The sequence below is a fragment of the Leuresthes tenuis genome, unplaced genomic scaffold (genome assembly GCF_036924035.1).
Source record: "Leuresthes tenuis unplaced genomic scaffold, fLeuTen1.0.hap1 SCAF_6, whole genome shotgun sequence".
In the NCBI taxonomy this organism is placed as follows: domain Eukaryota; kingdom Metazoa; phylum Chordata; class Actinopteri; order Atheriniformes; family Atherinopsidae; genus Leuresthes; species Leuresthes tenuis.
The window spans coordinates 7,463,737-7,476,378 of record NW_027325360.1 but is presented as its reverse complement, the minus strand read 5'-3'; the positions used below and the strand labels follow the sequence as shown (position 1 = coordinate 7,476,378).

General features: G+C 38.5%; 1 protein-coding gene across 1 annotated transcript in view; it reads left to right on the top strand.

Moving 5' to 3' along the window:
• The window catches only part of hs3st1l2 (heparan sulfate (glucosamine) 3-O-sulfotransferase 1-like 2), a 34,469-nt gene extending 27,646 nt beyond the window's left edge, over window positions 1–6,823 (top strand). The window contains exons 2-3 of the mRNA XM_072386923.1: window positions 2,885–3,276; window positions 4,699–6,823. Coding sequence (XP_072243024.1) covers window positions 3,016–3,276; window positions 4,699–5,364 — 927 coding nt within the window. The 5' untranslated portion in view covers window positions 2,885–3,015 and the 3' untranslated portion in view covers window positions 5,365–6,823. The remainder of the gene's footprint in view (window positions 1–2,884; window positions 3,277–4,698) is intronic.
• The last annotated feature ends 5,819 nt before the right edge of the window (window positions 6,824–12,642 follow it).

Genomic DNA, 12,642 nt, shown 5'->3' with positions numbered 1-12,642 from the left:
AGCTATAAATTATATTGTTATATGTTTCGTGCAGTTTGTTTATAGGTGAGACGAGCTTAAAACAAGCTGTTGAGCCCCCTAAACTTTCTTTAAATGTAACAAGATGTGTTCCAGTTTTTGTTACTTACAAGGAAGTGCTTATATTACACAGCTGATGTGCTCATTTACAATAAGTCTTGTATTTAAATGCATATTTATGTAAGGATAAGCCTTAAACTGTGCTTGTGAAGTATTAAAAGTAAAAGTAGTCATTGCAGAGAAAGAGCCTGAGTAAATGCTACTCTTTTGTATTATACATAATTAGATCATTGTAACTATTAATGGCATTTTACAGTGACAAATAGTTCAGGTGGAGCGCATTTAAAAAAAAGAAAATGTGCATATTGAAAGAACATGTTGTCTGAAGTGACACCCTCCCATGCAAATTTTAAAATGATGGGAAAAAAAATTAGAAATTACTTATTTTTCTCAGTATTTCGATTGTTGAATGAAGAGCAGCAAAAACCTCTAAAATGTTTATGAATGAAAGTAAGAAGAAACAAGAGCTAAACATTTCAATAAATTTACATATTGATTTGATATGGTGTTTTATCGTTGGTATGTTTGAGGTTGTTTGGGCACCAGCAGCTTTTATTAAAGGTGTTGAAACAGGAAAGTGGTTAAGGACAAAAACAGTGCATGGGTGTCTGCTCAGCAATGTGAGCTACCCAGCAATCTGTGTTTGTGATGTTTATACTAGTCTGAACAAACAACATGTACATAGCATCACTTAAAACTCTCATATTTTCCTGACTGAATTTTTTCCAGCTCATACTGCTGTTTTAGGACCTCCTGACATTGAACAAGAAACACACAGGTGTGAATGATGACAGCTCTACCGGTACTCAGGAACTGGAACACCTAAATAGACTGCAGCCATCATCAGTGTGATTGCTTCCATCTGTGGTTAATGAGCTGAATGCATTGGGCTCATGCTGCAACCGCTCCTTCTCCTGAACTGAGGAAGATCATTTTCACGTAAAAATCAAACAGGAGTTCATGGAGTTATCTAAATATTTCCAAACTCCCCAGAAATGTCCAGCAGAGCACACAGAGACAAACTAGGGGCCAGAATGAAAGCTAGCACATGGAAGCGTGTCAGTACAATGAAAGAAACTTTTTCTAAATTCACAAATTATACATGAAATGCTGTCGTGTAATTTCAAGCAGAGCAGGATGTCTCCTGTGGACAGTGGAAATGCCAAACCTGAAAATCTCATTGTGTTTCAGTGTTTTTGTCGAAAGACCATAGATGATAAAGTTGTTAATTATGACATTTAGAGGTGCTGGTTGCCAGATTCTTTTATTTCTTGGAACACATTCAGTCTATTTTCAGTGTATATGCCAAGCTAAGTTGACTCAGCTCCAACTTTATTTGAACACCACAGGACAGATGTTTCAATCTTCAAATCTTGTTCTCTACAAGGCACATAATTTGCAAAAATGGCTAATTGCTCCTTAAGTGAGGATGATTTGGAGCTGGATGTTTTCAAGGGTTTTTTGTTTATAGTTAGTATTCGTGTTGATCTGCCAGTGACTCATGAGCAGGTAGAACTATATGGATCACATAATTTCCCCAAGAGCTCCCTGTTTAAACGTGTCTTGGGTTGTCACACCTAACATCTTGTCGATCAGACTTTAATCAGGATTATTGCTATAAAAGCCTCTGGAACAGCAGCTCTTCCCACAGAGAGCTGCGATGAAGCAGCTGATCAGATCAGTTCAGATTATTTCCGACGATGTAGCCTGATCATGTGATGCTGATCATGTTTGTGTCTTAATGCAGCAGACAGGTGATGTTTATGGCTCAAATAAAACTTTCTTGGAAGAAAGATCAGTTGACTCCTCTAACGCTTCTGTGAAATTGTGTTTTCAGAAACGTTTCAAAGACTCACCAGATTACTCTACCACCCTTGTGCTTTATATTGCAGCATTTATACATTCAGAGCACGCTCCAACTTGTTGTAAAAGTGGTCCAGATTGATATGATATTGGTCCTTGAGGAGAACCTAAACCTCACTGGATTGTTCATTCTCAGTGCATCTCCTTGCCGTCTACCCACAATCGCATCACTGCTCCATATTCTCATCTGAAGCCACTCCTGCTTGGACTGAGACTTAAATAAAATGGATTATTAAAGTGCAGAGCTGTCTCAGACATGAGGAACCATAAAACTGTTGAACAAGCACATATGTATGGAGCCACAGCATGCGAGATGAAAAGAAATTACACTGTGACCGCACTGTGTCGAAATTGTCGAAACGGCACCCTCCCTCACTCAAAGAAAACAGCAGATAACAGCTCTGTTGGAAACATCAGTTACTCAGTGTGTGCATGAGCTGCAATTACATGAACCTGTGAGACAAAGAATACGTTAACTAACAGAATATTGAACCAAATAATGATTAAAATTAACTTGTATGGTCAAATAATACTGTTTTGTTGCAGCTGTTGCTTTATATCATACTGTCACTTGCTTGTACTTGTTTGGCAAACTCTTTTGTTTGTAATATGTAAACCATACATTTTATTTTATTCTTATTTTAGACTTATAAACATGAATTTCATATAACAGTTTCCCGGTATCAGATATCTGACCTAAATTGCGTTAAGGTTGTTGCAGTAAACTCGATAAAGAGCAGGAAAAGTCTGATTTCACCCCCCAGTTTTATGTTGCTTGGGTATAATGATCCCTGTTCTGAGTGATTTACATTTAAAAGGAACACATTTTGCTTGTTTATCAGCAGCATTCTTGCTAAATTTATCACATTTTTATCAAAGCAGTGGTAGCAGAGAGTGAGGCAGCAAAAGTGAGCAATAACCTTTACTTTCTCTCTCTTCTTAGATTGTCAAATTGAGGAGCTCCCTCCTGAGGCCCCCTGCTGACTGATAACAAGCACTACGAGGGAGCTTCATGTGCGTGTGCTCATAACCACTGCTCCACCTGTGTGTGTGTGTGGGAGTGTGTGTGGCACCATGCTGTGGACTGTGCTACTAGCACTGCTTGTGCTTCTGCTGCTGCAGACTCAGCTCTCTGTGTGCTTAAGGGACTTGCGCACCAGGGGTTCCAGTTTGTCCCTTTACTCCCCTTCATCATCCTCTTCCTCCCCCTCGTCTTACAATGCTACCCAGCAGCGGCTGCCTGGAGCTATTATCATTGGTGTGCGGAAAGGCGGCACCAGAGCGCTCCTGGAGATGCTCAACCTGCACCCAGATGTGGAGGTGGCAAAGGCTGAGGTAAAACAGCATCACTTTCACCTCAACACTTTTAGTTTTCTTTCACTACATTTACAGTCAGTTGAAAAAAAGACACCCTCTTCCCATTTTATGTAACAACACATAAGGTCATCATAAGGTGGGGCTGCATAGTGGCGCCTCACAGCATCCTTTCTGTGTGGAGATTGCATGTTCTCCCCGTGTGGGTTCTCTCCAGGTACTCCAGCTTCCTCCAACCACCCAAAAGCATGCATGTCAGGCTGATTGGTGATACTAAATTGACATTAGGAGTTGGATCACGTGGGTATAGGAAATGGATGGATCATAAGGTGGAATATCTTCATGAATTAATTCCAGCTGTAAAGTCAAGAAAATTTATTAAAATGTAAAGTTAGGACTGCGTTGGAGCTAGTTTTAGCCTGAAACTGTTTTAGATGCAAACAATTTTAAAAGTAATGACTTTATCAAGCTGAAAAATAAACCAATTAACTTTTTTATTATTATTATTTGTATGTGTTTTATAGCATACGTATCTCTTTGTGCTGCTTTTGATGTGTATGAGTGTGAAAAAAGCTTGTTGTTGCTGCTTTTTGTTGCCAAGATAAAGAAACTTACTTCTGCTGCATACCCACCATCTGTTAAGTACCAATAAGTGTTTTCCACACTCTTGTCTCAGGGGCCTATGAGGCAATATCAGCGCTACAAAATAATCTTTAGTGAGAAACTAATGTAAAATTTATGCTGTCTTGACAAAGTTGATGAACAGTAAATGCATTAACCGCCTCGGTTTAGATAAAGCAGATCTCAAAACCGCCTGCACAAGCTTTTATAGAAACCGTATTCGACATTTAAAGAAATGTCATTGGTTGTATCCACGTCAAACTTTGGGTCCTTAAACCCAAATAAAATGCAAGTGATTCATACAAGCTGATCAGCTAACATACCATGAGTGTGGCTCGCTCTGCCTGAATTGATCAAATATTCCATTAGGTATTTATGGAATAAAATCAGCTTGTAAATCCACTTAAGCACTCAGCTTGATACAATGCAGTTGCCCCCATTATGTCTGTAACAAACCATGATATTTTCTGTTTGGTGAAAGTGATTGGACTGAACTTTTAATCCACATAATTACATAACAGGAACATGTGAAAAGCTTATATCCCACTCAGATCAAATAAAATGAGTAATACTGAGATATGCATCAGTTATCAGGTCAGCATATATAAGAGCAGTTCGGCTATGCTGTTTCTCCATAAATGCAGACATGCATAGATAAAATCAGAGCAAAGTCAGCTCAACCTATGAAATTTTAAGGCGAGGTCAGCAAAGTTTGAAGACTATTATAAAAAGATGGTGAAAAAAAGATGTCTTTTAAATGGTAAGGAGGGCCTTGCAAAAAAAAATGTCCCTGCCCTTTATCTTATTTTTTATCTTTGGCAGGTGCACTACTTCAATGTGGACGAGCACTATCGCAGAAGCTTATCTTGGTACCGAGCCCAGATGCCCTTCACCCTCCCTGGTCAGCTGACACTGGAGAAGACCCCTGGTTACTTTGCAGCTCCTCAGGTTCCTGTGCGCATGTGGGACATGAACCCTGCCGTCCGTTTGTTACTCATTGTCCGGGATCCAGCGGAGAGGCTGGTCTCCGACTACACCCAGGTCCTTCATAACCGCCTGACACAGCACAAGCCCTACCAGACACTGGAGGAGCTCCTGCTCTGCAAGGGCCACATCAACCCTGGATACAAGGCGCTGCAGAGGAGCCTGTACCACCAGCATCTGGCCCGCTGGCTAGAGGTCTTCCCCAGGGAGCAGATTCATGTTGTGGACGGTGACGCGCTAATTCGAGATCCTTTTCCTGAGCTGAGAAAGGCAGAGAGGTTTCTAGACCTACCGCCCAAGATAAACCCCAGCAACTTTTATTTCAACACCACCAAGGGTTTCTACTGCCTACTGTCTGCTGGACACGATAAGTGCCTGGATGAGTCTAAAGGCAGACCCCACGCTCCACTGAGTGCGCAGGCTTTGAAGAAGCTTTGTCAGTACTTCAGGAAGCCCAATAAGTTATTCTTTGAAATGGTGGGGAGATCGTTTTCCTGGTGCTGATCCAGCAGGGAAGAGCTGCAGAGGCGTCAAAGCACCTGAACAATGCAACATAATCGGGGGGATGTGGGGACTGTTTTTGTAGATAGATGAGCAGAGACATTTTAGCTAAATTAAAATCACCGACATCTTTTTTTGCTGATACCTTCTCAGGTATAAATGTGGCCAATTTGTGCAGCACAAACAACTGGAAGGACATTGAGAACTGAACATGTGGCCAACTAAAACTTTTACCTTGACCAAGCTGGTGCCTCCTCGGATTCACATGATGAAGCAAGAACAACTGTGCCATAACTCAAGTTTGACACTGAAAATACAACTAAGAGCTTGTTAGTTCTTAAAGAAGATGTGCAGATTTTGAAGTGACGTAGAAGTAGACAAGAGCTGAAAAAAGGGTTGCGTTGATAAATTTGTTGCACTATGACCCGAACTGCATTAAGAGTCAATCAATGTAAACTCAGACAGTGAAAGCAACTCCTTGCTTAGATTTTTTAACAGGTGTAAAGGTTGTGTGCGTTTGTAGAAATGATTTAGTCGTCATCCTGTTTACTTCCTTCTTTTTTTATGGTAATTGTTTTACTGTATAATTAGAGAAAATATTACTTGTTTAGCTCTTTTGAAAGTAGGCACACTTTGATTTATTTGAATCATAAAGGTCAATAGTGTTATTGCTAGCTTGTGTGTGTGTTTTTTTAAGATGTCTTTCTAATAAATGTCTTGAGTCTTCAGTTGAGTCTCCTGCCTGAACCCAGAGATGAAGTTTAAAGGGTTCGAAAACATCAAACATAAAGACGCAGAGATGAAGAGTCACTGACAGGCTTCTCTGGAAACTCTCAAAGAGAATGAATATGTTCGCTGTCAGTATATGTCAAACATGCTCTTTACATCAAGGATCAAAGCGAGCCTATGCTTATTCTCACCATTATGTTATTCCTGTCGAGGCATTACATCAAGTTTCACCACCACATGAACAAATGACACCTGTGGGTCACCAGAAGGGCTATGTGTGTTCAGTTCATCCCTTTGTTCAAAGGCCTTAAACTCAATTTAAGTGCATTTTGAAGGGCCAGATCAGACTAACATGGCACGACATGGAGACATTTTAAAGCACATGAATAAAAGATCAGTGGGTAACTTTAAACCCCGACATGAAAATAGTCTCATCACAACACCTCACACTGGACGATGTCGATGGGCGGAGCAGTTCATGCCAATGCCAATGTTGTCCTTTGTCAAGAAAAACCTTTGTCAACAAAAATAAAAGATGATTCCCCTTCCACTTATTGAAGAGTTGCTGATCCTGTTAAGAATACAAACGAAATGCGATTTTTTTATTTTGTTTTTATCATCAAAACTTTAAATGATTAAAAAAATAGGCATAGTAATTTATTGTTTTTTTGTGTTGATCAAACACCTTCACCTGTAGTCTCAGTGTCAAAATGGCATTACAACATCAGCGTGTCACTGTAATGTGCCAGGTCTAATAAATTCAATAAAAACTGAGCTCAGTGCTGTAAGTGTGTAAGTAGCATGTGTAAAGGCAGAACACTTTCTTTGTTTTGTCTTTAATAGTACAATGAATATCACAATAACCATATCAATTTGGTTTCTAGTTCATTAAAAAGTGTGTTAACAGTAGGAAAATCTTAGGTTTGGATCCAACTTGGGTTCCCCTCTACAGTGAAATAACTTCTACATGTAATTTGGAATAAATATTTTCAGTATGTTGGTGATTAAAAGTGCACCTTTGAACCAATTCAGAACATGTTTTAACAGGTGAGTATAGCTGTTTCTCAAATGTCTTTTCAACTGAAAAGTCCTCAGTCGGTATATTTCAGCTTGGGACATATTTTGCATGCTCCCCTTTTACCTGTTTCTGCTTCACCCAAAAGAAAAAGAGGAAGAAACAACATAAAGAAAAACATAAATCCAAAGAAGTACAGAAAATGCCATGATAAAACTGAACTTGACTTGGCTGACCATAGAGATGACCAAAACAAAATAACTAACTTCAATGATGATCAGGCAAAATAAAAACCTCAGTCGCAGTCTGTAAAAATACGATTTCATTTCAGTCCCTGGTTCAGTGGGGGAAAAAAAAAAGAAAAAGCAGAACAAAATGTTTCATTTTTATATATATATATATATATATATATAAAAATGAAACATTTTGTTATATATATATATATATACATATATAACCTGTCCAGGGTGTACCCCCCTCTCTTGCCCGATGACTGCTGGGATAAGCTCCAGCCCCCCCCCCGCAACCCGAACGACGGATTAAACGGGTATAGAAAATGTATATATATATATATATATATATATATATATATACATACAGAGGAAGGAGATGAAAGAACATGTAACAAGTTTGTGGTAAAACAGTCATTTGAACCAAGGTGAAAGGAAAAGCTGTATCAAAAGAAAACAAGAAATAGAGCTAATACCAACTTAAATAAAAATAAAATAAAATAATGATTATTTTTTTAAAAAGGTTCAAAGTAATCAAGACTAAACATAACAAAACCAGATGAACTTAACAAAAAAAAACATAAAAACCACATAACGTGACAGGAGACACTTTATATTTTTCCTTCATATCAAGCTTTTGGCCTGAAGTTCAGTACAAATTCAAACGCGCTTAGTTTTGATTTTGTTTACTTGTAAATAACATGATTTGCATAAATTTGAGAAGCACATTATGATTATGTTCCAAGCAGTATATTTCCTTAGGTACAGTTGATCTGTTTCATCAACAGAACAGCCAACTGAGACCTTGAAAAAGCTTGTTGTCCTTTTAGAAAACAAAAGCTTGAAGTTCAAATTCACAAGAGAGTGACCAAAGAAAGAAAATCTCATTCATAGTCATCTTATTCTTTTCTAAAAGTTTATCGCATTTCAGATAAATGCAGCCTTCCTTATATTAACATACAATCTATAGTATAAAGCATCTGTAACATCTAGAAATTGATCATTTAAACACACTCTTCAAAAAATATTTAAACTTAAGAACTCTTCTTTGATACATTAAATAACTAATTTCAGTATTTTAATATCATGTTCTATACCATCACATGTTACAATATTGTTAAACAATGCATATTTTCATTAACAACATTGAGTTTTAGACCAAAAACAAGACAAACAGCATTTCTAACATGATGCAATCGTCCCCAGGGAAAGACATCTGGCTTCTTCCATTCAAGCAAATGCAGTGAACATCAAGAGCTCATCCTTAAACATGTTTACATCAGACAGATGTGACTTTGACATGTAATGTCTGGGTTGTTGTTGTAAGTCTTTGAGTAACAGAGAGAGATGCAAAAGGTGTTGCAACTGTCCCCAGCCTCCCCCTGTATCACAGAATGGAAGCTGAAGGTTGACCTCTGACTGTCACCCTCCCACCACCCTCTGGAGAAAGCTGTAAGATGGAGACGAAGGAAGATGTAAAGAGTAAACAGACGCTTCTCACTCTTTGAAGATGTGAAGCAGCTCCATCTTTCATGTGTTCCCACAGAGGCTCACACTCATTTGGACAATACATCTGATGTCACTTTCAATGAAAGAAAGCTTTACTTCATGTGTTGGGGCTCCTGAGTTTGCAGCAGCTTCATTTTAAACTTTGTGTTGACCTGAGAGTGATTCTCAACAACAGCTTTACCTAAAAAGGGCGGATTGACTGAGTAAATGCAAATCTGCAGGACCAAATGTTCTTTTTTAGCATCGTATTTGATTCAAATCACTGGCTGCTCATGTTCTGACAGTAACAGCTTCCCCTGTTTGCTTTTAGCAATGCAAACACCCAAAAGGATGTTGTGTTTTGATCGTGAGCATCTTTGGTCCAGACTCAAATAACTCTAAACCTACAGGTGGGTTGATCATTCTGATTTGAGTGAATACTCTGAAACATCATTTTGATCGAACTCTTCCCCTTAAACATCTCTGCTGGTGCCACCAAGACATTTGTGGTTGATACGGACCTTATAAACACATTTTTTAAAAAAGGTTGGGGACACGGAGAAAACACAGAGACAAGATGCAATGGCTTGTTAATCATCTTAATCATTTAATTTTCCCCAAAAAATGCCTATTCTCAGATTATTATAGGAAACGGTGTATGTTTTCCAATCCAAGATTATAATGATTATTATTAAAAAATCTAAAACTCTGACAATATCAAAACTGAGCAATTTCTATTCTATTGTTTGTCTATTTAATTATGTGTTCATTTTAAATTTTAAACGTGTTTCAATAAAGTTGGAGCAGTGGCAACACAACACTGGAGAGGTTGTGTTAATGGTAAAAAGAGACACCTGGTGGAACATTGAACAGGTAATTAACGAGCAGCTGACATGACTGGTTACTAAAAGAATATTAAAGCGAGGTTGAGACCCGAAGGTGATATGAGAATTACCTCTCTGTCAAAGACTGTGAGGTCAAATGTTTCAGTGATTTAAAAATCATGGAATTAACATAAAAACTGCATATTTAACACTATTAAAGTGAAAAAAACAGCTTTGTAAGAAGTAGATGAGTAATAAAGGTGCAGCTTGTAAAAGGTGGGGGCAGGAATTGATGGTATGAGTGTAAATGTTCCCACCTTTTACAAGCTGCATCTCATAGGCTAAAGAGTTTATGATCAATTAACAATGGTCAGTTCAAAAGTCAGCATCCATGATTATAGCGGTGCATTAGTTATCACAGCGTCGTTCACATTAATGCTAACTGAGATATGTGGGAAAGTGGGGAAAGATGAGTCAATTTTTACCCATGAGGTTCTCAGGATGATGGAAAATGAGGCAGAAGTTAAATTAAAGCACCCTACCAAATTTCAGAATGTTTTCTATCAGTTATACTTATAAGACTACATCCATGACAAAAGGTTCCAAACGTATGGCTTCTTGTAAAAGAAAAAGTGCTGCTGTGGCTCAATTTGTGGCAAGGGTTAAGTTGATCAAAGTCAGTGAGGCTCACTGACTTTGATCAACTTAACCCTTGCCACAAATTGACACCATCCGGGGGTAAAAGCCAACTATCTCATTGAACCCACAAAAATCAGCATTTCCTTTCTTCAACCAAACAAAGCTATAATACATTTTGTTCATTCATTTTTCTTAAAGTATTGGTGAAATAAAGACAGATAATGCCTTATTTAGAGGCTGCATCGTCCCTGCCCCATTAACTCCGTTATATGTATATAAGCCGATCGCAAGTTTTCTAAATAGCTTTCGAAGGACACGACTTTCGCCAAACTGTTCTCGGTGAGTAAATAAATGTATTTCATGCCAGGAATAAGGTCTAGGTTTAAAAATACCGGAGTTCCCCTTTAAATTTCAATGTCTTGAATTGTTATAACCTTACCGCAGGCAGGAGGCTGCGGAGCATTAGGAGCAGGACCTGGCTTCTACCTGGAAGCTGTGAGATTGTTGAAGTCTGGAGGACCCCTGTAGTCCCTGCTGCCCTAAAAACTAAAGTAGAATGAATAAATGAATGTCCGTGAAACATCTGAAACTAAACATTAAGAATGTGTGAACAAACCAACAACTACATTCCTCCAACCTAGTTCAATTTAACCCACAGCACCTGGCTCACTTTGGCTCATTTTGGCCCCATAACTTTAATCTGGGAGAAAACTAGCTGGCTTCAGGCTAGTTTTTAGCTACCTGTTTTGAATTGTTTAATATGTTGGCAAATCCCAAACATACATTATAAAGTATTTCAAATCGGCTTTGACATAGCAGCTATTACAACTGATATTTTTTTCTTCCTTTTGTCCTAATAATGCTATCACTCCTCCCTCGAGTGTCTTTCCACAGTCTGGCACAAATGATGAGTAGCTCCAAAATGTATTAAGCTGATACAAAACACTCAAGTCGTTGCCAAACTTGGCAGCAGGTGCTGAGCAAAACACGAGGATAAACCATAACAGAAAACCAAAGAAGAATTGCAAGCTGCCAAGATGGTTATATGCATGACAATAAAAGTGCATGTTGCCAAGATACAGGGGATTTCTCAGATAACTGACAAACAATCTGGTGTTGAACTGCTGCAGCCTCCATCCAGATAAAGCCTGGTCTATGACTGCCTGATGAAGAGCAGCCAGAGGAGGGACTCCACACAAGTAATCCCCCACAGGAAACTATGCCCAGCACTCCACCTAAGGCTCAAGCAACACAGTTAAAGAACTCAAAACATAATCCAGCCGTTCTTCAACAACTTCTTCTTCTTTCGGCCTCTCCCTCTATCAGGGGTCGTCACAGCGATTCAATCTTGCATCATCAATATGGCACCCATGACAACAGCAAAACAAAAAATTGTCAGAAAACCAAAGCATTTGTAAGAATTTTATTTTATGTTGAATGTTATGAGAGTGTCCGTTGTAAATTAAAGCCATGATGTTTTCTAGCCATAAACACGTACCTCTTAATTTCTAAACCTAACCAAACAGTAACTGAAAGCAGTACAGAGCGAGTGAAAACCTAAATAAAGTAGGTGCAAGTGTAGAAAGCTATGGGCTGGACGAGAGAAGTTCAGATCTCCTTCTTGACATTAATGTGTGTTGCTCCCCCTCAAATCGTTTCTAATCATTAAATACAAACTTTTTCAGTTATTAAATAGGATGACTATTCCTTCAAAGAAAGGCCCCATTCTCAAACATAAACATGCCCATATTCCTACTGTTTTGGCACGTGGTGTTTGCATCAAATTTCGAATTGTGCATGAAATTTAAAAAAGAAAAAAAAGAACATTTCAGAGTTTCAAGATCTGTTATCTTCTGGTAGCACTTCCAAATAAATAAAGAGCTTAAAAATTATTTGGTGTTGCATTCTGATTTAATTTATATTTTAAACAGCATCTCAACTTCTTTGGAAACAGGGTTTTAGTCTATTCATAGTCTCGGGCCAGCTGAGGTGACTTGGCGCTGAGTTCAAAGCTCTACTGTGCTTGAATAAAACCTCACAGAGCCGGTTTCTGGACCACAGATTTTTAGTCTCTGAAAAGCTTCTTTCAGAGAAAAGGTAGCAGACAGACAGAAGGTAAAAAATGATTTAGAAAAATGATCTGTTCCTCCAGCTGAATCTTAAAATACACCCATTTGGGACTCTTTTTTGCTGAAAAGTCGACAAAATGACATCAAATAGGGGTGACTTAGATCTGATGCTTAAGGTTCTTCAAAGTAATCAAAAGATCAACTGTTTTTCGGGATATTTGACAATTTACCATAAAAGTCCTGTTTGTGTGGCTGTGATGTACTCACGATCAGTGCTGGGTAGTGAA